This window comes from Coregonus clupeaformis, chromosome 13 (genome assembly GCF_020615455.1).
Source record: "Coregonus clupeaformis isolate EN_2021a chromosome 13, ASM2061545v1, whole genome shotgun sequence".
In the NCBI taxonomy this organism is placed as follows: Eukaryota; Metazoa; Chordata; class Actinopteri; order Salmoniformes; family Salmonidae; genus Coregonus; species Coregonus clupeaformis.
The window spans coordinates 4,209,284-4,236,761 of NC_059204.1; the positions used below are offsets into that span (position 1 = coordinate 4,209,284).

General features: G+C 42.7%; 1 protein-coding gene across 1 annotated transcript; it reads left to right on the forward strand.

Moving 5' to 3' along the window:
- Positions 1–20,165: 20,165 nt before the first annotated feature.
- On the forward strand, positions 20,166–26,663 carry LOC123492215 (adapter molecule crk-like). The gene is made up of 3 exons (XM_045224549.1): positions 20,166–20,658; positions 21,882–22,489; positions 25,638–26,663. Exons 1-3 carry the CDS (start codon positions 20,439–20,441, stop codon positions 25,770–25,772), a joined length of 963 nt encoding a protein of 320 aa, XP_045080484.1. The 5' UTR covers positions 20,166–20,438; the 3' UTR covers positions 25,773–26,663.
- The last annotated feature ends 815 nt before the right edge of the window (positions 26,664–27,478 follow it).

Below are 27,478 nucleotides of genomic sequence, written 5' to 3' on the forward strand. Positions count from 1 at the left end.
AAGTACCGTTAGATGGAAGGTCAGAGGTAGTGGATAATAGAGATAGTAGAGGGTTTTCTGTATTGAAGAAGGGAAGTAGGTTTATTGGGAGATGTGAGATGTTGAATTGGATTGTTTTAAGTAGACGGGTATTAACATAATGCTTTCTAGTAAGGTCTATGAAAATATGTTATTAAGTAGTAGTGGTTTGTGGATAGAATTGACTAATGCCATGATTTTAGTAAGAGGGTGAAAGTAAGCAGTGATAGTTGGGTTATATTTATCAGAATATTTAGGACACAGAGGGTGATGTGAAGCACATGTCTATATAGTTGAATATGGAACGTTCTTTGGCCATTTTTATTATTATTATTATGAATTTCTATAGTTTGTTTAGACAACAGTGAGTTATGCAGACAGTTCATTAATTCTAAAAACGATATTATGTTTATGGTACGTAGAACAATGGGATGTTGTTTGTACTATTAGGCTGATGGAATAGTAAAACATTTTTTGTAAGTTCTGTATTTATTAAACAATAGGTTTATGTTTGAATACATCAATGCAACAAGTGGAGATGATTAAATTACCAAAAAGGGGTTATAGGTTTAGAGAGTAGGTGTAGTCAACTCAATGAAACGTGGTATGTGTGTCATGATCGTCGGTGAGAGATGAGGACCAAGGCGCAGCGTTGAATGTGAACATATTTATTTAATTTGATGATCACACGATCAAAACAACAAAACGATGACGTGACAGTCAATGGTCATACACAAACCAAAATACGAACAAGAAACCACAAATAATGAATGCCTTATGGCTACCTAAGTATGCCTCCCAATCAGAGACAACGAGCTACAGCCGTCTCTGATTGGGAGCCACCCTGGCCAACATAGATATACAACAACTAGAACATAAACAAATGAAAACTCACACCCTGGCTCAACATACTAGAGTCCCCAGAGCCAGGCGTGACAGTACCCCCTAAAGCGCTGGACTCCGACCGCGCCAACCAAATACCACAGGGGAGGGACCCGGGTGGGCACTCCGCCTTGGCGGCGGATCCGGCTCCGGGCATGATCCCCACTCGCTCTCCAACCCCCAAGGTACCCCTGGTCCGGTCTGGCCCCGCTGGCCGGAGCTGGACTGCACACTGGTGGAGCGGATTGCTCTAGCTCGGCGTGAAGCATCTGACCGGTGCCGGACCAGCCACCGGTGGAACAGGCACGGGCCGTGCCGGACTGACGCACGCACACCACTGGCCTGGTGTGGGGAGCAGGAGCGGGCCGAGCCGGGCTGGTCGAAGCGCACCCCTGACTTGGGTGGGGAGAGAAACGGGCCGAGCCGGGCTGGCTGACGCGCACCACTGACTTGGTGCGGGAGCAGGAACGGGCCGGCGGCTGATCGAAGCGCACCACTGACTCGGTGCGGGGAGCAGGAACGGGCCGAGCCGGGCTGACGGGCGCACCACTGACTTGAGTGCGGGGAGCAGGAACGGGCCGAGCCGGGCTGACGGGAGCGCACCACTGACTTGGTGCGGGAGCAGGAACGGGCCGAGCCGGGCTGACGGGCGCACCACTGACTTGGGTGCGGGGAGCAGGAACGGGCCGAGCCAGGGCTGGACCGGCGCACCACTGACCTGGTGCGGGGAGCAGGAACAGGCCGGACCGTACTGGGGACACACACCACTGGTCCTACGCCGGGATCTGGAATGGGCCGGACCGGACTGGTAACACACCCCAGTACCTCTCGCCGTGCCTCTACACCTTCCACCCCCTCTTCGACCAGTGGCCCCCGTAACCTGGCGGCCTCCTCTGCCAACCCGCTGGGCCGCTCTGCCGCGGTCTCCTGCTGGCCCGTCGTCCACGGCGTTAGCCCCCCCCCTAAAAAAATTCTGGGCGTCTCTCCCCGTGGACCAGGCCTCCATGTCTCTCGCCAGACTCTCACCCCACTGCTCCAAAGTCCAACCTCTCTCCTCTTCGCTTGGCTTGGCCCAGTCGAGACTCTTACTCCACTGCTCCCAAGTCCATCCTCTCTCTTCTTCACGCTGCTTGGTCCTGTTATGGTGGTTTCTTCTGTCACGATCGTCGGTGAGAGATGAGGACCAAGGCGCAGCGTTGAATGTGAACATATTTATTTAATTTGATGATCACACGATCAAAACAACAAAACGATGACGTGACAGTCAATGGTCATACACAAACCAAAATACGAACAAGAAACCACAAATAATGAATGCCTAACGGCTACCTAAGTATGACTCCCAATCAGAGACAACGAGCTACAGCCGTCTCTGATTGGGAGCCACCCTGGCCAACATAGATATACAACAACTAGAACATAAACAAATGAAAACTCACACCCTGGCTCAACATACTAGAGTCCCCAGAGCCAGGGCGTGACAATGTGAAGGAAGACGTAGGAGATCACGTCTCAAAAAACTTTTTAATAGACGCTTGGTATATCATTGATTCTTTAAGCGTAGTAAGTGATTATATTTGTGAAAGTTTCTAATATCACACTTTGAGGGGGACAGGAACAATCTAAGGGGTAAGTCATCCACTAATGATACCATGATTATTTGAAATGGGATCAAACGGAGCACATTTTGGGGTTGAATATTCATTGTGAGAATACAGAGAATGGGGTTTAAAGAGTAATCATTTAAAAACACTCATTGTAAAATCAAAGAAATTTGAGAGGTTTTAATCTTTTGAAAGAATATATGTAATCTTCTTCTGGAGTAGTTATGAGGAATTAGATGAAAACAAGCGATTATTGATGTGAGATAGAACAGGGCATATGTTGATAGAGGAATTTGTGTGTGTGTAGAATAAATGACTAAACATGTTCCACCCCCTGATACTGTTTAGCTGTGTGAACTGTGTTAGAGTTAGAAGGCAATAAAAACATTCTATACTGTGGAATGTTACAGACCGCCAAAAGGTGGGCGGAGCTAAGTCCTTTGTTTGGACGCCTATAAAGAGGGCTGTGTGTGGTTTTGGCGCCAGAGCGCTCTCTGGATGAAAATAAACTGACCCATTTGCAGACTGGAGAGCTTGCTTAATTCATTATTTAACTAGAGCATTACAACCTCTGGGAATTATTCACAGCTTGAGTTGAATTTAACTATTAGAGATAGAAATTCTTGTGACAATTGGTCCTTCGAGCCGGATCTCAAAATACGTCTTTGTCGTTCCGGGGACACCGAAAACCGTGCACGGGCGGATGATAGCATCCGTATAGACTAAGTCCTGGCCTTTGACGTTAAGGTTCATTATTATTATTGTTCATTACAGGCCGGTGATGAAACTGATGAACGACAAAAACATTGACGAGATCTGAAAATAATTGAGTCCCAGCTGCAAGAATAAGGTCAGTAATTTTTATTCATGATTTTGAGGGGAATGGATATCTTGACACTGCAGTAGGAAAAACAAATGTGTTTAATTCTGCTGTAGTGAGGGTAGTAATCCGTCGATAATCCAAAAAGATTGACATCAAGGTAGCCCGTTTTAAGACGTTTATCTAGAGAAAACCACGCGCCAGTATTCTAGATGGATATAAAAAGGGAGGGGGGCTGTAATGACTCAAGGTAATAGGCCAATACCAATATAAACTAGTTAATATTGAGATTGTACAAGATACAGTCTTTACAATATAAACAGGAAGGGAGATAATTATCATCATGTGTGATAGATACATTAAACAAGTCGAGAGTCATAAACAACTGTAGATTGGCAATAACTCTATCCGTTTCATGAAACTGGAGCCTTACAAACTCCAGGTTACCGGTAGTGTTAACTAATAATCATAAGGTTGGATACGTGTGAGGCCTAATAAGACCTAATGATCCATCGAAAATCGCGATAATTAATTGTTTCAAGGAAGGAATATACGATAAAACGTATAAGGAAGGTCAAATGTTGATAGAATTAACATTACAAATTTCGGCACTAATATTGATTGTGTGTTGGGAAATAGCATCGTGTGAATGTGATATGAAAGTCGTGTAATTAATTAATCTGAAGTTTGGAGAATAAACGGTTGATATAATGATATCTTGGGGTTTGTAAAAAACACTGCTTGTCATAGAATAGTGTGAGATTCTGGGAGGATTTTATGACCTGAGGGGGAAGGGTCTAGGTAACTAACGTTGGTCCGATTTGAACTACATTAACTTGTGGCAATAAAGAATAATTAGAAATACGAATGGGTTGGTTGATAGAGATTGATTATTAAAGAGAGTAAGAGAAGTGGAGGTTGAGGTCTCAGTGCCTCCCCCAGAGCAGAGGGCAGAAAGGTTATATCTAGTCAGAAAACTTAGAGAACTAGCAAGAAAAGAACGGAAGGGAGCGGAGTATTTGATGGCCACATTGGGAGAGATAGCCAAGAAGAGAGAGGGAGGCTACCAAGTGAGGAGGCAGAATAGGAAAGGTGAAGAGAGGAAGTGTTACAACTGTGATAAAACCGGTCATTTTGCAAGAGAGTGAGAGGCCCCGTGTAAATACTGTAACAAAACAGGCCATAACCATTGCGACTGCAGACATAAAGGAAAGGGCAGTGTCCGGGAAATTACAGTCTATTTTTTGGTTCCGCTGGTAAAATGTTTAAAGTAGTGATAAGTGGGCTATATTGACATATGTAGGAAGCATTGGGAAGATATGAAGAACATGTCTAGATAGTTGAATATGGAAAGTTTTTTGATAATTGGTCATTATTATTATTAAATTATATAGTTTGTTTAAACAACAGTGAGTTATGCAGACAGTTGTCATTGGTTTTGGTTATAATTTATAAGATGACTGAGTGATTTAAGCAAATCAGTAGTATGTATTAGTATAAATATTTTCAGAATGAAGGGTATTGCTTGTACAATTGAGATAAATGTCTTATATAGATATTCTGGGTTAAAACAGTGATAAATTATGGTAATGTCTTAGGATACATTTATATGATTTATTTTGAATAGACATTATTGAATCGTACTGTTTGAAACATGTAAGTTAAATGTAAGGATTGTGACTGAAATCAGGAATATGTTGATTATTTAGTTACCATATTCACATATTAGTTACTATATACATTTGAAGTATTGGGTGTTATTGATAGGGATGTTTAGCGTGGTACATATCTATGTTGATAGGCAAGTACTTAAGTGGTTCCTATCATGGAATTGTAGTATTTCAGACATAGGAATGTTTATGCTATTTTCATGTGATCTGACTTGTGGTTGAATTCCTCAATCATAAATAGTTCAGGGATGTACTGATTTAACAGGGAATGATACAGAGTGTTATACTGTGTATTTCTCCTCATGCATATTATCAGAAGAGTGTAACTATCATGAGTTTTCAAGCAATTGGGTTTGAAATGTCACTCATTGGAAACTATGCAAGTGATAATCGCATACCATTGGATGCTATTATAGTAGATAAGGGGGAATGTATGCGATTATAGGGGGAGAATCATGTTGTACATGCTTGACATCAGGATTAGTAAGGTATTGGGAATTTAAGTAAAGCTATGGGAAATATTAGAGACATACTGTAGCTCAGTTGGTAGAGCATGGTGCTTGCAACGCCAGGGTTATGGGTTTCTTTTCCCACGGGGGGCCAGTATGAAAATGTATGCACTCACTAACTGTAAGTCCCTCTGGATAAGAGCGTCTGCTAAATGACTAAAATGTCAAATGTAAAACATACAGGAAGGTATTAAGAGTATTAATTCTTCATCTATGTCATGTTATTCCAGTGTAGAGTTTATTGATAATGTGGAATGTTAAGTTGGAACTGTATAATGTGGAATTTAAGGTTTACAGGATTGAAGATGTGGAACAAGACTACCTCAGTCGATCAGATAGCGCACCAAGTGACCAAAGAAAAGCTTGGGGTTCATCTGAGTGAACATTGATGAAGAAGACTGAAGTTATTTTTATTGGGATATATTCATTTGAATATATTATAATTTCCATGTAAAATATAAATTGTCATGAATCAATGTATTTTATGGGATGATGTCAGGAGTTTAGGAATTCATTTGTATGTTTTGAATTGTTTGATTTAAGAAATTGAATTCTTCTGGCAACAACAAAAAGAAAGAAAATGGGGAATTGATATGATGATTTATGATACAATATTCACTAATGTGTGTAAACTCCTAAGCTGAATGAGTGACAATGAACAGGGACACACCATGTGTTAGTGGTGTCACGAGTGAGGAATAGAAGGTCAGTGTGCCAAGATAGATTGGGGGCCACTGGTGCTAATCTTAGGATGGGTGCGTGATGGAATGGCCTGGCTAGGGTGCCACACTACACCAAGGAAGGGAATTATATGGTCGTAGATGAGTGACAATCAATAATGGTTAGCAACTGGATAAGATAAAAGTAGGTTGGAAGAACAGTATATAAACTGAGAGATATTCCATGGAAATCATTCATATGACAAGAGGCTAAGCACGTAGTCACTGTTTGTGAATCCATTATTATAACCATTAAATAATGATTGAATCAAATATTCCTCTGTGTAACATACTCTCTTGCATTCTGAACTTCTCAATACCAGAAACTCATCATAACAACAACCATGGCAAATGCTGTGCTTATGTTTTTAGGCAGTTCATGGAAATGCAAAGCTGCAAAGTCCCTAGGTGGAGAGCCTTCAAGGTCCCACACCCCTATCAGCCAGATTACCATTCATGTGGAGTGTTTGTGTGCAAAGTAGGTGGACATTGGAGACATGACTTTGATCATTCTCATGTATAGGCTACTGTTCCTGTAATCATGTGTTTTAGACTGGTCCCTGTTACTGTTATTGAATGCCACATTTCTGATTTCTGTTATTGTCAGTTTGCAGAGTACTTTCTATGAGGGGATAAAATGTATTTCTCTATACATATGGAACACCTGGACTAAATACGCCGTGAAGTAGCCCTGCACTTGATGTTCGAATCAGGTATGTTATATTATCTATTGATGAATGCATTTATAAATGCAGTACATGTCACGCGTGCTGTAGGTGGGTGCAGTGGTGGAATCAAACGCAGGACACCGAAGTATAGTCCAACAGACTTTAGTAATCTCCAACAAGGAAATAAGACAACTCTTGCCCGAAGGCGAAATTACGCACGAAGGCGAACAAAACGAAAGCGCACAAAACAGGTGCGTAACACTCCAACGCAGTGGAGGGAAGCTCAACCGAGCGAAATTACAAAATGAAGCCCTACACACGACAGACCAAAATCAATAACACACAACACTAGACAAACACAACGAGAAACTTATAGTACACTAATTACGCTAACCGAGAACAGGTGTGACAACAAACAGACAAAAGCAAACGAACATGAAACATACAACGGTGGCAGCTAGTATTCCGGAGACAACGAACGCCGAAGCCTGCCCGAACAAGGGAGAGAGGCAGCCTCGGCCGAAACCGTGACAGTACAGTGAGGGAAAAAAGTATTTGATCCCCTGCTGATTTTGTATGTTTGCCCACTGACAAAGACTTGATCAGTCTATAATTTTAATGGTAGGTTTATTTGAACAGTGAGAGACAGAATAACAAGAACAAAATCCAGAAAAACGCATGTCAAAAATGTTATAAATTGATTTGCATTTTAATGAGGGAAATAAGTATTTGACCCCTCTGCAAAACATGACTTAGTACTTGGTGGCAAAACCCTTGTTGGCAATTACAGAGGTCAGACGTTTCTTGTAGTTGGCCACCAGGTTTGTACACATCTCAGGAGGGATTTTGTCCCACTCCTCTTTGCAGATCTTCTCCAAGTCATTAAGGTTTCGAGGCTGACGTTTGGCAACTCGAACCTTCACCTCCCTCCACAGATTTTCTATGGGTTTAAGGTCTGGAGACTGGCTAGGCCACTCCAGGACCTTAATGTGCTTCTTCTTGAGCCACTCCTTTGTTGCCTTGGCCGTGTGTTTTGGGTCATTGTCATGCTGGAATACCATCCACGACCCATTTTCAATGCCCTGGCTGAGGGAAGGAGGTTCTCACCCAAGATTTGACGGTACATGGCCCCGTCCATCGTCCCTTTGATGCAGTGAAGTTGTCCTGTCCCCTTAACAGAAAAACACCCCCAAAGCATAATGTTTCCACCTCCATGTTTGATGTGGGGATGGTGTTCTTGGGGTCATAGGCAGCATTCCTCCTCCTCCAAACACGGCGAGTTGAGTTGATGCCAAAGAGCTCGATTTTGGTCTCATCTGACCACAACACTTTCACCCAGTTCTCCTCTGAATCATTCAGATGTTCATTGGCAAACTTCAGACGGGCCTGTATATGTGCTTTCTTGAGCAGGGGGACCTTGCGGGCACTGCAGGATTTCAGTCTTTCACGGCGTAGTGTGTTACCAATTGTTTTCTTGGTGACTATGATCCCAGCTGCCTTGAGATAATTGACAAGATCCTCCCGTGTAGTTCTGGGCTGATTCCTCACCGTTCTCATGATCATTGCAACTCCACGAGGTGAGATCTTGCATGGAGCCCCAGGCCAAGGGAGATTGACAGTTATTTTGTGTTTCTTCCATTTGCGAATAATCGCACCAACTGTTGTCACCTTCTCACCAAGCTGCTTGGCGATGGTCTTGTAGCCCATTCCAGCCTTGTGTAGGTCTACAATCTTGTCCCTGACATCCTTGGAGAGCTCTTTGGTCTTGGCCATGGTGGAGAGTATGGAATCTGATTGATTGATTGCTTTTGTGGACAGGTGTCTTTTATACAAGTAACACGCTGAGATTAGGAGCACTCCCTTTAAGAGTGTGCTCCTAATCTCAGTTCGTTACCTGTATAAAAGACACCTGGGAGCCAGAAATCTTTCTGATTGAGAGGGGGTCAAATACTTATTTCCCTCATTAAAATTCAAATCAATTTATAACATTTTTTACATGCGTTTTTCTGGATTTTTTTGTTGTTATTCTGTCTCTCACTGTTCAAATAAACCTACCATTAAAAATTATAGACTGATAATTTCTTTGTCAGTGGGCAAACGTACATAATCAGCAGGGGATCAAATACTTTTTTCCCTCACTGTAAATATGCCTCTATCCACAGAGAAAATCTACATACTGTGCAGGGTGTGTGGGGAAAGAACCACACCTGGTAGAACAATATAAACTATATGGGTAAGATTACATTAAAGCAACATATTTCAGTAACACTATAGTATCCTATAAAGATGTGAAAATATGACTTGGGTACACTGAGTTTCTTCTATAGCCCCTTTTTTCTAGAATGACTGTGATAGCTGCCACCGATGGTTCCACAGTGCAAGTGTGGATTGGCCTTCAGTGTCCCATTATCTATACTGAATTAAAATATAAACGCAACAGGACTATTTCTGTCTGTAATAAAGCCCTTTTGTGGGGAAAAACGTATTCTGATTGGCTGGGCCTGGCTCCCAAGTAGGTGTGCCTATGCCCTCCCAGGCACACCCATGGCTGCACCCCTGCCCAGTCATGTGAAATCCATAGATTAGGGCCTAATGAATTTATTTCAATTGACTGATTTCCTTCTTTTAACTGTAACTCAGTACAATCTTTGAAATTGTTTGCATGTTGCGTTTATATTTGTCACGCCCTGGCTCTGGGGACGCTTGTATGTTGAGCCAGGGTGTGAGTGTTCTTTGTGTTGTTCTAGTTTTGTGTTTCTAGGGTGTAGTTCTAGTTATTGTGTTTCTATGTTGGCCAGAGTGGTTCTCAATCAGAGGCAACGAGTGTCAGCTGTTGCTGGTTGTCTCTGATTGGGAACCATATTTAAACAGTCTGTTTTTCTACAGTGTTTGTGGGATCTTGTTCCTGTGTAGGTTTGTGTTTTGCACTAAGGACGTCACGTATCGAGTTGTTATTTTGTTCGTGTGATTACTCTAATAAATATAAGTATGTTCACTTTCAACGCTGCGCCTTGGTCCTCTGTATCCGACGGTCGTGACAATATTTTTGTTCAGAATATGTTTTGTGTTTCTGCGTGAGCCCTGAGTACTCTTTGTTGTGCACTGATTGTTATTTTATCGTCAGCAATATAATGCGTAATTAATGAAGCCACAATCCTGAATCTGTGCTTCAGGCAACCCATGGAGGAGGGTGCGTAATTTTTTTGACTTTTGATTTCACTTGGCTTCATGACAAGCAGCATTTTATTTTTATGTGGCTGGGGAATAGCATTTTTTGTTTATTTTAACGATTGATGAGGCTGGGGAAGAACAGCTTTTATATATATACATACATACATATATATATATTTTTTTTACATAAACTGCATTCAGAAAGTATTCAGACCTCTTGACTTTTTCCACATTTTGTTATGTTACAGCCTTATTCTAAAATTGATTAAATCGTTTTTGTCCCTCATCAATTTACACACAATATCCCATAATGACAAAGCAAAAAGGTTTTTAGAATTTTTTGCAAATGTATTACAAATAACAAACTGAAACCTCATATTTATATAAGTATTCAGACCCTTTCCTCAGTACTTTGTTGAAGCAACTTTGGCAGCGATTACAGCCTGAAGTCTTCTTGGGTATGACGCTACAAGCTTGGCACACCTGTATTTGGGGAGTTTCTCCCATTCTTCTCTGCAGATCCTCTCAAGCTCTATCAGGTTGGATGGAGAGCATCGCTGCACAGCTATTTTCAGGCCTCTCCGGGCTCTGGCAAGGCCAGTCAAGGACATTCAGACTTGTCCCGAAGCCACTCCTGCGTGGTCTTGGCTGTGTGCTCAGGGATGTTATCCTCTTGGAAGGTGAACCTTTGCCTCAATCTGAGGTCCTGAGCGCTCTGGAGCGGGTTTTCATCAAGGATCTCTCTGTACTTTGCTCCGTTCACCTTTCCCTTGATCCTGACTGGTCTCCCAGTCCCTGCCGCTGAAGAACATCCCCACAGCATGATGCTGCCACCACCATGCTTCACCGTAGGGATGGTGCCACGTTTCCTCCAGACGTGACGCTTGGCATTCAGGCCAAAGAGTTAAATCTTGGTTTCCTCTGACCAGAGAATCTTGTTTCACATGGTCTGAGAGTCCTTTATGTGCCTTTTGGCAAACTCCAAGCGGGCTGTCATGTGCCTTTTACTGAGGGAGTGGCTTCCCTCTGGCCACTCTACCATAAAGGCCTGATTGTTGGAGTTCTGCAGAGATGGTTGTCCTTCTGGAAGGTTCTCCCATCTCCACAGAGGAACTCTGGAGCTCTGTCAGAGTGACCATCAGCTTCTTGGTCACCTCCCTGACCAAGGTCCTTCTCCCCCAATTGCTCAGTTTGACTGGGCGGCCAGCTGTAGGAAGAGTCTTGGTGGTTCCAAACTTATTCCATTTAAGAATGATGGAGGCCACTGTGTTCTTGGGGACCTTCAATGCTGCAGACATTTTTTGGTACCCTTCCCCAGATCTGTGCCTCGACACAATTCTGTCTCGGAGCTGGTCAATGGAAACAGGATGCACCTGAGCTCAATTTCGAGTATCATAGCAAAGGGTCTGAATACTTATGTAAATAAGGTATATCTGTTTTTTCTTTTTTATATCAATTTGAAAAAAACTCTAAAAACCTGTTTTGTCATTATGGGGTATGTGTGTAGATTGAGATTACTATTTTTTAAATCCATTTTAGAATAAGGCTGTAACATAACAAAATGTGGAAAAGGAATGTGGTCTGAATACTTTCCGAATGCACTGTCTGCAAGTGTCTTTCCGTCCAGGTAGAGGGGATCTACACTGTCTGAGAAAGGTAATTTTGTTTGCTAATGCCGAAGTTTGACCAAAATAATGGAACATATGCTTTGCTTGTTTATAGGCTGATGCATGGCTTAAGCATAAACATAATGCCAAATGTAACTACCAATATTTTTATTCCATTTAAGTATGTATAATTTAATAGTCAGTTTGCATCGATATTCACAGTTCATTTGTTAAGAATCTGTGACTATCGTATTGGTCTGCTTGTACATTTTACCCCATTGAATTAGTTTCAATATCTCTAGCCCAGAAAGTCTGATTCTTATGAGGTCAAGTTCTCCTGATTCAGTGGGATCTCATGTAGTTTTATAAGAATGGTCCTTTCTGGCGTAACAGACCAACTATATCTGAAAACATCTGGAATGTTCATATTTTCTGTACATTTGCATGTCTTAAGCATAAGAATAATAACCTTATGATATAACAGGGGCGCAACTTTCACTGGGGATGGGGGGGGTCATGTCCCCCCCACATTATGAAATTGCACTTTTGTCCCTCCCAGTTTTATCATTGCAATGTGATACAAAAAGCGACACTGGGTTGTGCTTTAGGACCATTCCGATGCCTCAAAGCGGTCGGGTAGGCTGTTTATAGTTTTCAACCGGCTGGATTTAGGACCATGCGGACACCGCAGTGTGGACGGACAGGCTGTGTGAAAGGCAAAGCTTCTGGAAGGCTGGCTGGACCAGCACAGGAGAATTAAACAAAGGCAGCTGCTGTCAGTGTGTTGTGCACTTTCTCTGAGTTGTAAAAGCAAGCAGAGCAGAAATTGGCTACTCTTTAGTTGACTGATCATCATTTAACATTTACATTTAAGTCATTTAGCAGACGCTCTTATCCAGAGTGATCATCAGTGATGTAGCTGGCAAGGTAACTTCTGTTTAACTTAACAGAAAAAAACGAAACTAGTGTTTATTTCCAGTGCTGAACTATTAGCTAGTGTAACTAACATGTAACGTTAGCTAATGTTTCATCCCCTCTCAACTGAGGTGAATAAATGAGCTAGCTAGTAGCTAACTTACCACAGCCAGTTCAGCTCTAGCCTCTAGCTATATGTCAGATAGCGATATGTGGTTATTATTACTATCTAAAATCTGTTGTTTGTATGGAAATGTTTTTTAGCCTTTGTTTTGTGCTGTTTCAACAGATGTAAATTAACTTGGCTAGCTTTCGCCAGTTGATGTATCGTTAGAGAGAGAGCTGGACAAAAGTTCGCTCACATTAGCTATCATTTTTTTTGCCTCAATCACACTAGACCTGAATCAAACGATGAAACCAGCAGCCAAATGATTGAAGACCGATATTCTGACGTTTTTTCAGTGCAATGTGAATTTTTATTAGTCAATATAGCAATGTAACGTTATTGATCTGTCAGTTTCCCTAGCTAATTCCCTAATTTTCACACAAACACAGTAATAAACATATCTACAGGCTTCACTGTCATGGTGCACAGTCAGTACACAACACTATGCTCATCATGTCTCAGCAGGATCAGATGGTGACAGGTGTCCCAGCAGGGACAAACAGCCAAGGAAGACCAGTCTATGGAGCTCAGGTGACTTTTGCAGTATATTAACAATATCAGTGAATGATACAAAGTTCCATCTTGAGTTGATGGGTAGACCTACAGTAGCTACCGGACAGCAGCTTAAATTTAAAGCTACAGTCTGGGATCTTGGAATAATGGTTATTTCAATTATTGAACCATTGATTCTATTCTTGGATAATATAATGTATAAATGTACACCAAGGTAATTATTTGTCATGCCTCATCTTAGGAGGATCAGATGGTGACAGGGGTCTCAGCAGGGTCAGGCAGCCAGGGAAGACCAGTCTGTGATGGAGCCAGATGCTTCAAAGATTGAAACTATTTTAAGGCAGTCTGACAAACCTCCAAAGTTGATTTCCAAACTGTATCAAGGGTTGATGGAGGCTTTTCCCGATGACACAAAACATGTCAAAGAAAAATGTGAGGAAGAGCTGGTAGAAGCTATTGATGATGAATGGATACAGATACTGTATGTTTGAATGCCCAGTCATGTTCATAAAATCTCAGACGTAAATTACTGCAGTTTAAGACCATCCATAGAACGTACTATATGTCAGTGAAACTGAATTACATGCACTCAGAAATGTAATTCCTCTGCTGGAGGTGTAAAACACAAAAGGGGACATATTTGCCTATGTTATGGTCTTGTGAAGGCTGGCTGAATTCTGACAAAGAGTATGCTCTTTTATCTCAGCATGCCTACAGATTCTCCCTTCTTCCTGTTTTTGTTTGCTTGGAAATGTTGATACTGGAGACTGTTATCAGAAGAAACTGTGTAACCAAGCATTTATAGCGGCTAAGAAATTCATTGCCATTAATTGGAAGGTTGGTTATCCTCCCACAATGTCACAGTGGATGGCAGAAATGTCAAGTTATTTATCACTAGATTTGATTTATTACAAGATTAAGGATAAACTGGGCAGCTGGCGTGGATACACGTGGTCTGCTGTTGTGAGGCCGGTTGGACGTACTGCCAGTCATCATGACAGTTGCACGCTCCCTCAAAACTTGAGACATCTGTGGCATTATGTTGTGTGACAAAACTGCACATTTTAGAGTGGCCTTTTATTGATCCCAGCACAAGGCGCGCCTTTTTAAATATTTATTTTAACAGGGAAAAACAGACTGAGACCTGGATCTCTTTTACGGCTGTGCCCTGTGTAAACATGTTGACATGTACAGTTTTAGACATACAGACAAGAACATTTCAAACATACAAAACAAAAACACAATTCAACAGAAACAATCACAGACAACATCATATTGATCCTCCATAACATTTTTAAAATGGGCAAGGGACACCAGAGTGTCTAACTTAAGTTGGATCTGCAGTTTGTTCCATAAATAAGGTGCAAAGGAACTGAAGGCAGTCCTACCCAACTCTGTGAAGACCACAGAAGTCTCTAATGTAATCCACATCTGTGATCTGGTTTTAAAATTAGTATATCTAGTGGAAATTAATGATGATATATATGGAGGTAGTTTTAAAAGAAGTGCTTTATAAATAAACAAGAGAGCATGTTGCTCTCGCCTCACAGATAGAGAGGCCCAACCCACATGTTGATATAGGATACAGTGATGAGTTTTGTAACTATCACCCGTGATAAACCTGAGTGCACAATGGTAAATAGCATCCAGTGGTTTTAATGTGTTTGCCGATGCATGCATATAGATAATATCACCATAATCTAAAATGGACATAAAAGTAGCCTGCACAATTTGTTTTCTATTTACGGAGGACAGACTAGCCCTGTTTCTGTAAAGGAACCCTATCTTGAATTTGAGCTTTTTTTCCCAATTCAGTAACATGTTTTTTAAAAGAAAGCCTATCATCTAACCATACCCCTAAGTATTTATATGCAGAGACCTGTTTGATTTGAGTACCATCCAAGCTAGTGATTACAAAAGTGTTTCTAATTGAGAGTTTAGACCTAGAAAAAAACATGACATTTGTTTTCTTAGCGTTTAAAACAAGTTTAAGCTGTAAAAGAGACCCCTGTAGTATCCTAAAATCAGACTCCAACTGCATTAAAGCTTGGTCCGCTGTTGGAGCAATAGAGTACATCACTGTGTCATCTGCATATAAATGGAATTTACAATATCTGACATCATCACCAATGTTGTTTATATAAAGTGAGAACAATAGTGGGCCAATTATTGAACCCTGAGGGACCCCTTTAAGTAACTGTAAGGGGTCAGACTTGACCCCGTCGACCATGACGGCCTGAGTTCTATCTTTAAGATAGTCCGAAAACCATCGACAGGCATCAGTGCCCAGTCCTATAGATGACAGCTTACTCAAAAGGATAGCATGGTCTACAGTGTCAAAAGCTTTTGACAAATCTACAAACAACGAAGCACAGTGCTTTCTATCATCTAAGGCATTTGCAATATCATTTACAACAAGCATAGTGGCCGATGTGGTACTGTGTTTAGATCTAAAACCAGATTGATTGGGGCTAAAAATACTGTTAACAGAAAGAAAAGATTGTAACTGTTTGTTGACTATAGATTCTAGGATCTTTGCCAGACAAGGGAGCCTAGAGATGGGTCGATAGTTTTCCAAATCACTACCGTCACCTCCCTTATGTAATGGCAGAACAAAAGCTGCTTTCCACACCTTAGGGATATTTCCTGTGCTTAATGTTAGATTAAAAATGTGTGTCACTGAACCAGCAATGATAGGTGCAGCACACTTAAGTAAGTACGGGTCTAAATTGTCAGCGCCTAAGGATTTCTTAGTATCAATGGCACACAGGGCAGCTAGAACCTCTGCTTCAGTTATTTTCTGGAAACTAAAAACAGGGTTACCATTTTTCAGAGTAACAGTTGAAAAGCAAGACGGAAAATCAACTAACTGGCCAGTACCACTTTTCTTTTCAAATAAAAAACCAGCAGAGATTAAATGCTTATTGAAAGCAAATATAATTTTTTTCACTTAGAATACAGGAGTCTGAGATAATTTGCTTAGGAAGAGAAACAGCAGAATTCCCCCGTTTCAGTGAATTAACGGTTTTCCAGAATTTTGCAGGATCTCCTGCAGAATCTGTCATAGCATTAAGGAAGTAATTTGATTTTGCCTTTTTGACAGCTGCAGTACATTTATTTCTCAATTGCCTAAAAAACAGCCAATCAGCTGGAGTACCTGTTTTCCTCGCCAAGGCCCAGGCCCGATTCTTTTGCAGAAAAAGACCTGACAATTCAGGAGAGAACCAAGAACTGGTTCGGTTTCTTACTCTGTGATTCTTAAGCGGGGCATGTTTATCAGACATAGAGGTAACAATAGAAGAGAAAAAAGCAAGGGCTAAAACCGGGTCCAGAAAGCAGCAAGTGGATAAAAGCTCAGCGTGATATAAGTCAAGGATAAAAGCTTGCTGTGAGAAATATTTATAATTTCTCTTAGAGATTATACAGGGATCAGAGTGTTTCAGCCTGGTATCTCTAATACAAGCAATAGAGCAGTGGTCACTGATATCATTTGAAAAAACCCCACTGGCTGTGTATTTATGGGGGGTATTTGTTAGAATCATGTCTAGTAGAGTAGATTTTACTGGATTCTTAAAGTTGGGACGGGTTGGTTTAGTTATCAGCTGAGTTAGATTTAGCTCAGTACAAATATATTTTAATTTATCGGATACTGGTGAAAGCCAATCCAGGTTAAAATCTCCCAAAATCAGTAATTCAGAGTTTGCATAGTTAGACAGTATATCAGATAATTTGCATAGAGTACAAGGAGGAGCTGAGGGGGGGCGATATACCCCTGCTAGAGTTAAATGAGCATTATTACCAAGTACCACATTTAAAACTAGACATTCATATTGCTTTGGGACAGAGGTTGATATGGACACAAACATTTAAGCAGCATTTTACAAAAATCGCGATACCACCACCTCTACCAACTCTATCAGCTCTAAAAATATTGTACCCAATCAACTGAACATCTGAATCAGGCACAGAATCACACAGCCACGATTCAGATACAATCAGTACGTCAACATTTGATTGTGAGACCAAAATTTCAATAAAGTCCAACTTTTGGATCAGGCTTCTAGCATTCAAATGAATTATTCCAATGCCATTGCTACGGGAATTCATATCAGATGGAGTATCCAAGGTAGCACCTGAAGCTGCACTGAATGAGCAATAAACCATTTTCGGGCTATTGACAGAGCTCAATTTTATGGGGACAAGATTACTACTAACAATACCTCTCTGCATGTAAGTAGTATTCGCAGTACGGTGATTGGACAATCATCTAGGAATTGCAGAAAGGTTGTTAGCTGAAGTTTGTTCCATATTTGCAATTGAGGGACTAATTAATGAAACTGGCAGAGGAGCATTGAACATAGTCTGATAGGGGAGCGTACAATCCCAAAAGTCAACCCCCGAAAATACACAACGTCAGGTATCAAAGGCTCTACATGAGGCAAGAGTAAGAGACATGTTGGTGGAGAGGATGCTGGAGCCATACCTGTTAAGATGTAAATTGTCCCGAAGAAATAGATCTGGTCGGTCTGTAAAAGCTGCAAAGTTATCCACAAAAGGAATTCCCATCGTGCAGCAGTATCCCTTAAGCCAGGTGTGTAATTGGCGTATACGACTAAAAACCATATCCGTGTAGCGTGGGGATGGAAAAGGACCGGAAACAACACACTGCTTCCCAGATTCCAGCAGCGTATTTATCAATGTTTTAAAATCGTCTCTCAATTTCTCTGACTGCTGGAGTTTAATGTCATTTGACCCAACATGGACAATGATAGTTGAAGCGGCGGAGTGCTTGCTAATAAGTAGCGGTAGCATGGAATTTAGGTCAGGGATCCTAGCGCCAGGGTAGCAGAAAGTCTCAGCTTTCCGGATTGAAAAGTTTCGGACCATGGATGAACCCACCACGAGAACGGAAGGACTACCGATGGGTTTATTGGGTAAATGACGGGGCCTCTCCTGGGTGATCTGCCTCCTAGCAGGTTGAGGGGGGCTAGCAGCTGAGACTGACGACCTAGCGGTAGGCAAGGAGCGCAGATGAGTGTGCTTGGGCACTTCCACCTGAGAGTGAGACAGCAGCAGTAGAGATGTAGCGGAAAGACCCTGTACAGTATGATTGGACTGCACTTCCAGGTCTTCCAGGACCTTGAATCTCCTCCCCAATTGTAGCACTTCCGAAACATTTGATGGATTCCGTTTCCTGGAGTGCTTTACTCCCCGGACAGCAATCCAGGCATCCTGAGGCGGAGCAGAAGGGGTGGAACAGACCGGGCCCTTCGGTTTAGCTCCTAGCCTGGGCCATGGCTCATTTAAGGGAACCGAATGGAGTTTCTCCGTTACAGGCTCCCCAGAAGTGGAGGTGCCGAGCCAGGGGCAGGTGACGTCGTCGATTTTGGAGGTGGTTTGTGCAACCATGGAGTCCAGGAGTTCCTCGTCCTCCTTGATCTGGCGCAAGACCGATACTCTCCCCTCCAGCTCAGCGACTCTCTGGCTCAGGTACTGGCAGGTGTACCACGCTCCAGGGGTGAGCGAAGCCATGAGAGACATCCAACTTTCAGCTTGCTCCTCTCTGTAGGTCGTCTCGTCGTTGTTGGTAACCAGCCGTAAAGGCAAATACTTTCAGTCTATTAGTTTTTTTCAGGTGATACATCTGCAGCAGTAATAATATTAACTACGTATTCTCCACTGTCATTCAGGGTCAGATTCCTGAGCTCAAGAGATCCAGTAGATCTTAATCAGCTTCTTGATATGCCACACCTTTCAGGTGGATGGATTATCCTGACAAAGGATAAAATAGAAAAGGATGTATACAGGGATGTATACAAATTTGTGCACAAAATTTTAGAGAAATACGCTTTCTGTGCGTATGCAAAATTTCTGGGGTCTTATTTCAGCTCATGAAACATGAGACCAACACCTTACATGTTGCATTTGTATTTTTGTCCAGTGTATATGGATGATTTGCTGTTTCTGTGTGTTAATGTATATTTGTGGTGTATTACGTTTTTTGTTAGTTTTCCCCCCAAACCTTTCCCTTGGGAAGGAAATTGTGTTGGGAGAGAGTTGAGTTCTGTACTAGACTAGTGGGGGTCGGGCGTGATTATTAATTACCTTTGATCTAGTTCAGTCTTATCAATCACTTAAACATATTTAATAATGATCTTATACCTAGCTTGATGACTGTGGAAAATTTTGCTTACTTTTTGCTGTTCTAAATAGACACGACATATTGGATTGTGTAGAAATTTAGGAAATGAGCTTTAGATGGCAATAATTTAGGTAGTAAACGATGCCCTCCTTTGGTATGTTCTATTGCGAACTGTCTGGGACTCGATCGTTGTTATTTCCCTGATTTACTTATTAAGTCAAAGACAAAATTAACTGCAAATATATTAGCATAACTAAGCTACACAGAACCATGGCGGACCCACGGTGAAATTAGAGGCTTTTTATTGAATTAAAGCGTGTCCCAGTACAACATGCCTAGCTCTGCCCACTGGGGCGTGGTTTACGGAGCGCTCTTCGTATTCCACTGGACTGAGTTATCTCACCACACCTGCCTTGGAGTTATCTCACCACACCTGCCTTGGAGTTCAGGAGTGACATTTGAGTGACATCTAGTGTCAAATTGTTGAAACTGCATACACTTTTTTTTACTTATCAAGAACAAAATGTTGCGGTCCAGGCGAAATAACCTGGTAGTGTAATATTTAAGAAGCAACCAGATGAGTTTGAAGTGAGAGCAGGTGAACCTTTGACTTAGCAACATTTCTCGACCTTCTCAAAATTGATGGATGTGATGCCCATCATGACATTCCATTCCTCAGTGGCAGCCTCCAGCGGACATGCCCCATCATGACTAGCTAGCTACGCCCGGTTAAATCCGGGGGATGAAGTCAACCTTTACCCCTAGATCCGCCATTTCAGCCCCTGAGTTTCATGTTGCAAATGACTTCAGAGATTTATTTGAAAACGCCTTGATAAAAACATTATATATTACTGGTTACAACAATTCATTCTTAAGTAAATTTATATAAATCTAACGGTTTAAAGCGGTATCGATGCCGTGTTTTTTTCCCGGAGCGTGTTCTACAGTGAACCAAAGTTGTATGAGTTGAATCCTAGTTGTGGTCAGGGAGAGGCAAGGGGAAGGCCTTGGAACCTTGGAGTGGATTTGCAGCCATGGCCGGGAATTTTGATGCGGAGGACCGTGATAGCTGGTACTGGGGAAGGTTGAGTCGACAGGAGGCGGTTTCCCTCTTGGAGGGTCAGCGACATGGCGTGTTCCTGGTCAGGGACTCTATTACCAGTCCCGGGGACTACGTGCTATCCGTCTCAGAGAACTCAAAAGTATCACATTATATAATCAACAGCATCAGCAACAACCGGCAATCTGGATCAGGTAAGATTAGATAGCTAGCGTGTTAGTAACGAGGCAGCTAGGAAGCCAGCTAGTTAACGTGGGAAAACGCCACTGACCCAGTGCTAGCGGCCAGCTAGCTAGCAGTACCTAGCTACGTTTAAGATAACTTAGTTGGCCGGAAACTAGCTACACCAAAGATACTCTGGTTACACCAGACATAAGTCATGTTAGATGGCTTGCTAAACAAAAGAGAGTTTACGTTTGAAAACTTTATTACACTATGAACACTTAACAAGAATGATAGCTAGCTACTGATGCTTGCTAAGGTCGGCCTGAAGCTAACGTTATTCTTATGTTGGAACGGAAGGCAAATTAAAGCTATGCACAGAGACAAGCAACCTAGTTGTGTTACTTGACAGTCATGATGTAGATTGTCAATTAACTTATGGTGGTGGTCTTGGCACGCTAATGAGTTCAAATTTGACCAGTCACGAAGATTTGCAAATACAGTATTTAGTTAGGGATTTGGTAGTGTGCTTAGTTAGCTACACACATAACTGGCTGTGGTTTTTGTAACTGTGTAGTAATGGTGGGTTTTCAAAGGTCTTTGTTTAGTTTTGTCAGCTGGAGGCTTTAGGTACTTTGTCTTTAATATACATTTTACATTTTAGTAATTTAGCAGACGCTCTTATCCAGAGCGATTTACAGTTAGTGAGTGCATAAATTGTTTCATACTGAGAGCCAGGTAGACGGTGAGTGAGCGGGTTGGATTGGGCTGATCCTGTGAATGAATGGACATGCTGTCACAATTGGAGGATGACTGTTCCGAATGGTGTGTGTGGAATGCCTGTGGTCCTGCCCTGTTTTACTTACGCGCGCGCACACACATAGGCTCAGTTATTTTTATTGGTTTAGGCTACTTCCTTTTGGGAATTTCACCATACATGTCCTACCTTGCAGGCTCTGCAATTGTGTGACCATTAGCTAAGCTGTCGAATTGAATCGAATGAGTATATCTTCTGGAACATATTGTTTTTCTTAATAAACTTCCAAAGTTGTGACAGAGCGTATACATGCTGTATGTGAAGCCATGGGAGGCTTAAACACTATTTCAGCTAAGTCATTGGCTTAAGCCTAATTGTTTTGTTAGGTCTTGATTGTCAGAAGAATGTGTAGCTGTGAGGCACTTTCAGTTTCAGTAGCTTCAGGGTTCCAGGAGAGTAAAATAAAATAAAAAAGAGTTCCATCCTCTCGCCGTCCAGGTCTGCCCCCCCCGCGGTTCCGCATCGGGGACCAGGAGTTTGACGCCCTGCCCATCCTTCTGGAGTTCTACAAGATCCACTACCTGGACACCACCACGCTGATCGAGCCCATCAGCAAGGCCAAGCACACTGGCTTCGTGAGCTGTGCCGCCACCGCCCCCCCCACTGCGTCGGGCAGCGCCCCGCAGGAGGCAGAGTTTGTTCGCGCCCTCTTTGACTTCCCCGGCAATGACGAGGAGGACCTGCCCTTCCGCAAAGGTGACGTGCTGCGTGTGCTGGTGAAGCCAGAGGAGCAGTGGTGGAATGCGGCTAACCAGGAGGGCCGCGCCGGCATGATCCCCGTGCCCTATGTGGAGAAGTACCGGCCTGCCTCGCCCACCTCCTCGGTGACGGGGGGACCCGGCGGTGCGGGAGGACCGGCCAGTGTTGTGGGCAGCACTACGGACGGAGCAGTGCCCCAGCTGCCCCCGCCTCTGGGAGAGCCGGGCCAGTATGCCCAGCCCATGGTCAACACGCCCCTGCCCAACCTGCAGAACGGGCCTGTCTACGCTCACACCATTCAGAAAAGGGTGCCCAACGCCTATGACAAGACAGCCCTCGCCTTGGAGGTATTGGTTCACCCCCTTTCTTCGCCTTCCTCTGTTAACCTGCCCCCCCCCACGCTCTCTCCCTCTTTTCTGTTTCATGTAATGTGCCCTATATGTTCTCTCTGCTCGGAGAGCCAGGGTGCTGCTGTAATTGCTTACTCTTGCCTGTAAGTATACATATGACCATCCATACACATGTGCAGACACACTTGCATGCTTACACACACACACACAATGACGTGCATAATGGGTTCATGCATAGAGAAAATCAAACCGAGAGGAGAGCTAGTACTGGGGCTCTCTGGTTTTCTACACTGTCAGGGCCTGTGTGCATTTGAATGTAACATTTAAATCAAATATAAAATCGAATAACATTTTATTTGTCACGTGCCGAATACAACAGGTGTAGACTTAACCGTGAAATGCTTGCTTACGAGCTCTTCCCAACGATGCAGAGTAAAATTTATTTTTTTAAATAGTAGGGGCAACACTATGGACGGAGCAGTGCCCCAGCTGCCTCTAGGGGAGCCGGGCCAGTATGCCCTTGCCCAACCTGCAGAACGGCCGTGAAATGCTTGCTTACGAGCCCTTCCCAACAATGCAGTTAAAAAATATAAATAGTAACACAAGGAAAAAATACACAAGAATAGTCGCTCTCTCCCTCCGCTGCTCTGAGGCGGGCAGGAGTCAGAGAGGTCACGGTCCTGTTTATCAAATACAGATTAGAGATGAAGAAGTGCACTCTCTCTCTTTCTATTTCTCTCTCACCTTCATCCCTCTCTGAGGTACCAAATAATATGCTTTCCGTGCTCTTCTACTCCCCTTGTATAGTTAAATAGAGCAACAAACGGCCAAAATGAGACAACGGACGCCTATTAAATACCTATTAAAGGTATAGTTCAGTTCCACATAATTATGTACAGTACCAGTCAAAAGTTTGGACACACCTACTCATTCAAGGGTTTTTCTTAATTGTTACTATTTTCTACATTGTAGAATAATAGTAAAGACATCAAAACGATGAAATAACACATATGGAATCATGTAGTAACCAAAAAAGTGTTAAACAAATCAAAATATATTTTATTTTCTTCAAAGTAGCCACCCTTTGCCTTTGACAGCCTATTCCCTATTTAGTGCACTGCTTTTGGTCAAAAGTTGTGCACTATGTAAGGAATAGGCCAGGGTGCCATTTCGGACCATTTTTGCACTGCAGAAAATGAAGCAACATGGAGATTATAGTGGGATGATAATAATAATAATATAGTAATAATAATTTATTATTATTATTATTATTATTATTATTATTATTATTATTATATGGGCGTGGAGTGTGTATCCCAGGGTAAAGGCTTAGTAGGACTGTGCTGCTGTGTAGATCAGGGCTTAGGGTCAATTGCCTTACAGGCTGTGAGTCAATCAGGGTTCCGGTAATTCCATACCAATATTGTTCAGTCAGTGGACGTACCGGTAGTTCACATTGATTTCCAATTGCAACTGTCCATGAACTGAGTGTATTTGAAATGGAAGCGACCCCGACTCTGGCCTGGGTTAGAGAAACGAAATAAAGAGTTTGGCTACTGTGCTTGTCAGTATGGATGGGCACGTTAGTATTCGAATACTTGCGAGAGTATTCATTTGAGGGGGGAAAAATCACAGGCCTATTTTAACAATGAAAAGTCTGTCTCAATTAAATTAAATAATTTGTGACATTGCTACACACAAAGATATACCATGACATTTGAAATTCAGTTTAATAAAACAAACTTTTAAATGTAGTTTTTATGACGTGGGACCCATAATAGAAAGACTTACTGTATATCCTACACAGGTTTCACCTGTATAGCTTGTTGTTGGCACTACAGTCAGAGGCTCCATGTGTAGCAACGTGAAGTGGGAGGTCTCAAATCAATGCAAAATTAAATTAAAATTATGGAATTCAATTAGCTAAATGAGAAGTAGGTTACAACGAGCAACCAACAGGTAGGCTGTTGTTTAATCTGAATGGAGTTGGTTTGGACGGGCAGCGCAGCAAAATAGCCTCAACTGGCCTAGCTAACTAATATCTGGCGATCTTAGCTAGCTTCTTTACATCGATTTAATACAGTAAAGACAGGCACTGTCAGATGGGATGAGAGATAACCTATGGCATTTACAAGTTTGTCAACTAGTGCGAGTCAGTTGCTACTTTCTCTTTCTCCCTCCCGTGTCTCACACACCACTGGCCCCTGCCCATCCCCCCACCCTGCTGCAGCGTGCACTGTCTCTTCCGAGTCGCACAAGCTGCGCAGCAAACAAGTGTCCATGTTCAAACGAAGTTACATAAAAACACGTTTTTAGACTATCCGGATATCCACATTTTTGTTTTATTTGAATGGTGAAATTATTTCAAATGCCCATCCCTACTTGTCAGGTAAGGCTGGGGTTGGGAACTCAAATGAAAGGAGACTTTGCTTCCACACATTTTCAAAATGTCCACCCCAAAAAACCTTGAGATGTTGGCGCACCTGGGCGCATTTCAAAACTAAACAAAACAGAATTGTGTTGAATAATAAGGGCTGTATTGCCTGGCTATCCAGACTCCTCGCTCCGGACAATCGCTACGCCATGCCCACGGACGTTCGTTTCTTCTCCACAATGAGTCTTGATCTGAGTACCTCCCCGACCCTTCACCAAATGTGAACACATTCAGGGCCGTCAGATTGGTCCAGAAACTGATGGGTTGGGCCAGAGCCAGAACACACGTGGGTAAAGCGGCGGTTAAAAAATGTGTCATACGCTTTGATACTCTGATTGGTTAGAAACAATCCAATTGCTGATTACTTTGTTTTGTACAACGCCCCTTGTCACCACAAGACTCCAATGATTGCAGTAGCCGACTAAAGTATGTAGTGAATGACAGAGCAGCGGAATAATTTAATGTGAGTCGTCAGGCTAAGGGCTGTTGCCAACTAATTCAGCTAAATAATTATCATGTGGTTCAAGTGTGAGTAGAGTTGATTTGATGTATTCATTCTACTATTATAGTTGATTGATTAGGCTACTTAATAAAACTATTGATGGAACATCATTGAGACCCATAGGGGCTCCAAAGCCACACGTTGCAGACCCCTGAAGGTCTTGTTTCTATCCAATCTATCTCTATAGTCTAACCTTTGTGTTTGTGCAGGTCGGAGACATGGTGAAAGTGACCAAGATCAACGTGAACGGCCAGTGGGAGGGCGAGTGCAAGGGCAAGCGTGGCCACTTTCCCTTTACGCATGTCCGGCTGCTGGACCACCAACACTCCGAGGACGAGAGCTGAGACACACACACACACACACTTCCAGACACACTCCTCACTATACAAAAGTCCAATCCATTCCTCCTCTGTGATTTTCACCTATGATAGAAAGAACACATGATATACGGACTGCAGTGGTCAGGAGTTGCAACTCACCCGCTGTTGTTGCCAATGTGTGTGAGAGAGAATTTATTTAGATGAAGTTCTCACTCACACACACGAACACGGAATAGAGTTTACACTTCCACCCCACTTCCTGATACACTACACACACACACACAGCAGAGTTTACGCCCCCTCTCCCATGTTTTTCAAGAAATCCTCCTTTACACCCGCAATTGCCCGCACACACACACACGTGCCCGCACACAGACCAGACACGTGTGTATATGTGGCTTCTCAGACTCATGGACCACCCTTTTGTAGTAGAGGACCGTGAACCTGGGAGCTAGAAGAGAAGTGGCGATACTGACTCATGATTATGACTCCCTCTTGTGGAGAAAGACGCTCACTGCGACTGAAACGACCATTGCTGCACTCCACAGATAGGCGTTACCACAGGACACCCACCACAGGGACCCTTACCCAGCCCCTCTCTGCTACAAACCCCACACTACAAACCCCCAAGTCCTCTTTTTGTAGTGAAACTATGACACCATTACATGCTAAATATTATGTTAAATGTTTTTTTGTAATTTTTTGCCCTGTGCATGATCAGACCCTCGCCGCCCTGTGTGATCACTGATATGTGTCTTTCCGAAATGCTATGATGACTGTGTCTTGTCTGGGGAGTAAGTGGAGACATTCCTTAGGACTGTAAAGTATGGGGCCTTTGTCCAGTCCACCTCATTGTTGTGAGATATACAATGGCCAGACAAAGACAGAACAATATAAATATACCAAGTGAATATATTTGAACGCTCTCTCCTCTTACTTTGGTCTGCCCTGGTCCCCTCTTCTCCCATCCTCCTCCTCTCTCATTCATTTATAACATAGTCCGATTCATTTCCTCCTGGTCCTCCCCCGTGCCAAAGACACTAGATGCACCTGCTGAGTACAGTATGTGTTTGCGTATACAAAGGCCTTTTTGGCCATATCTGCTCGCGTCGTTTCAACTGGGAGCTCCGAGTTAGGTCTGGGTTGTGTTTGGTAGGGCACAGGGTCAGAAGTGTTTTAAAAATGTTTGCAACAGAAAACAATAATGAACATTTCTTATTGGACAGGTTGAGGTAGTACCACACCGTTTCAAAATGTCTCTCTCCTCCCGACTGAACACAACCTTAGTCATTTCCCTTGGTGACTCTCTCCCTTGGTGCCAATCTGTCAGCCTCTCACCCAGTACCTACCCTCTGGGCTCAGCTATGACACATAAAGCCACTAACATGCCAGATACACCGCAGGATGCTAAACGTCCTCATATGCTGTTTACACTACATTGCTAAAGGACTGTGGGTGAAAGGCACGTACATAGTCACTCGCCAATCATAGTAACATGGGTGGGTGTGTGGACGAATCGTAGGCACATGGGAGCGTTTTAGGCCAATCGTTGTCATTTGGGGAGAGCCTGTTGATTTGGCCTCTCTACCTCATGTCTGAATTGTTATAATTTATGTAGATTTTTTCTTCTCAGAAATATGAAAATAACTGATCTGAAGTGCCAGGCTCAGTGCATCAGTATCTTTGTGGAAATGTCGTTTTCTTTTTTTGTCAACAAGCAATTATAGGCA

Excerpts from the sequence above, each read along its gene's own strand:
- LOC123492215 (XM_045224549.1), top strand. The coding sequence starts at position 20,439 with ATGGCCGGGAATTTTGATGCGGAGGACCGTGATAGCTGGTACTGGGGA. Across the intron at positions 20,659-21,881 it reads CAACCGGCAATCTGGATCAG|GTCTGCCCCCCCCGCGGTTC; the intron begins GTAAGATTAGAT and ends CTCGCCGTCCAG. Across the intron at positions 22,490-25,637 it reads AGACAGCCCTCGCCTTGGAG|GTCGGAGACATGGTGAAAGT; the intron begins GTATTGGTTCAC and ends GTGTTTGTGCAG.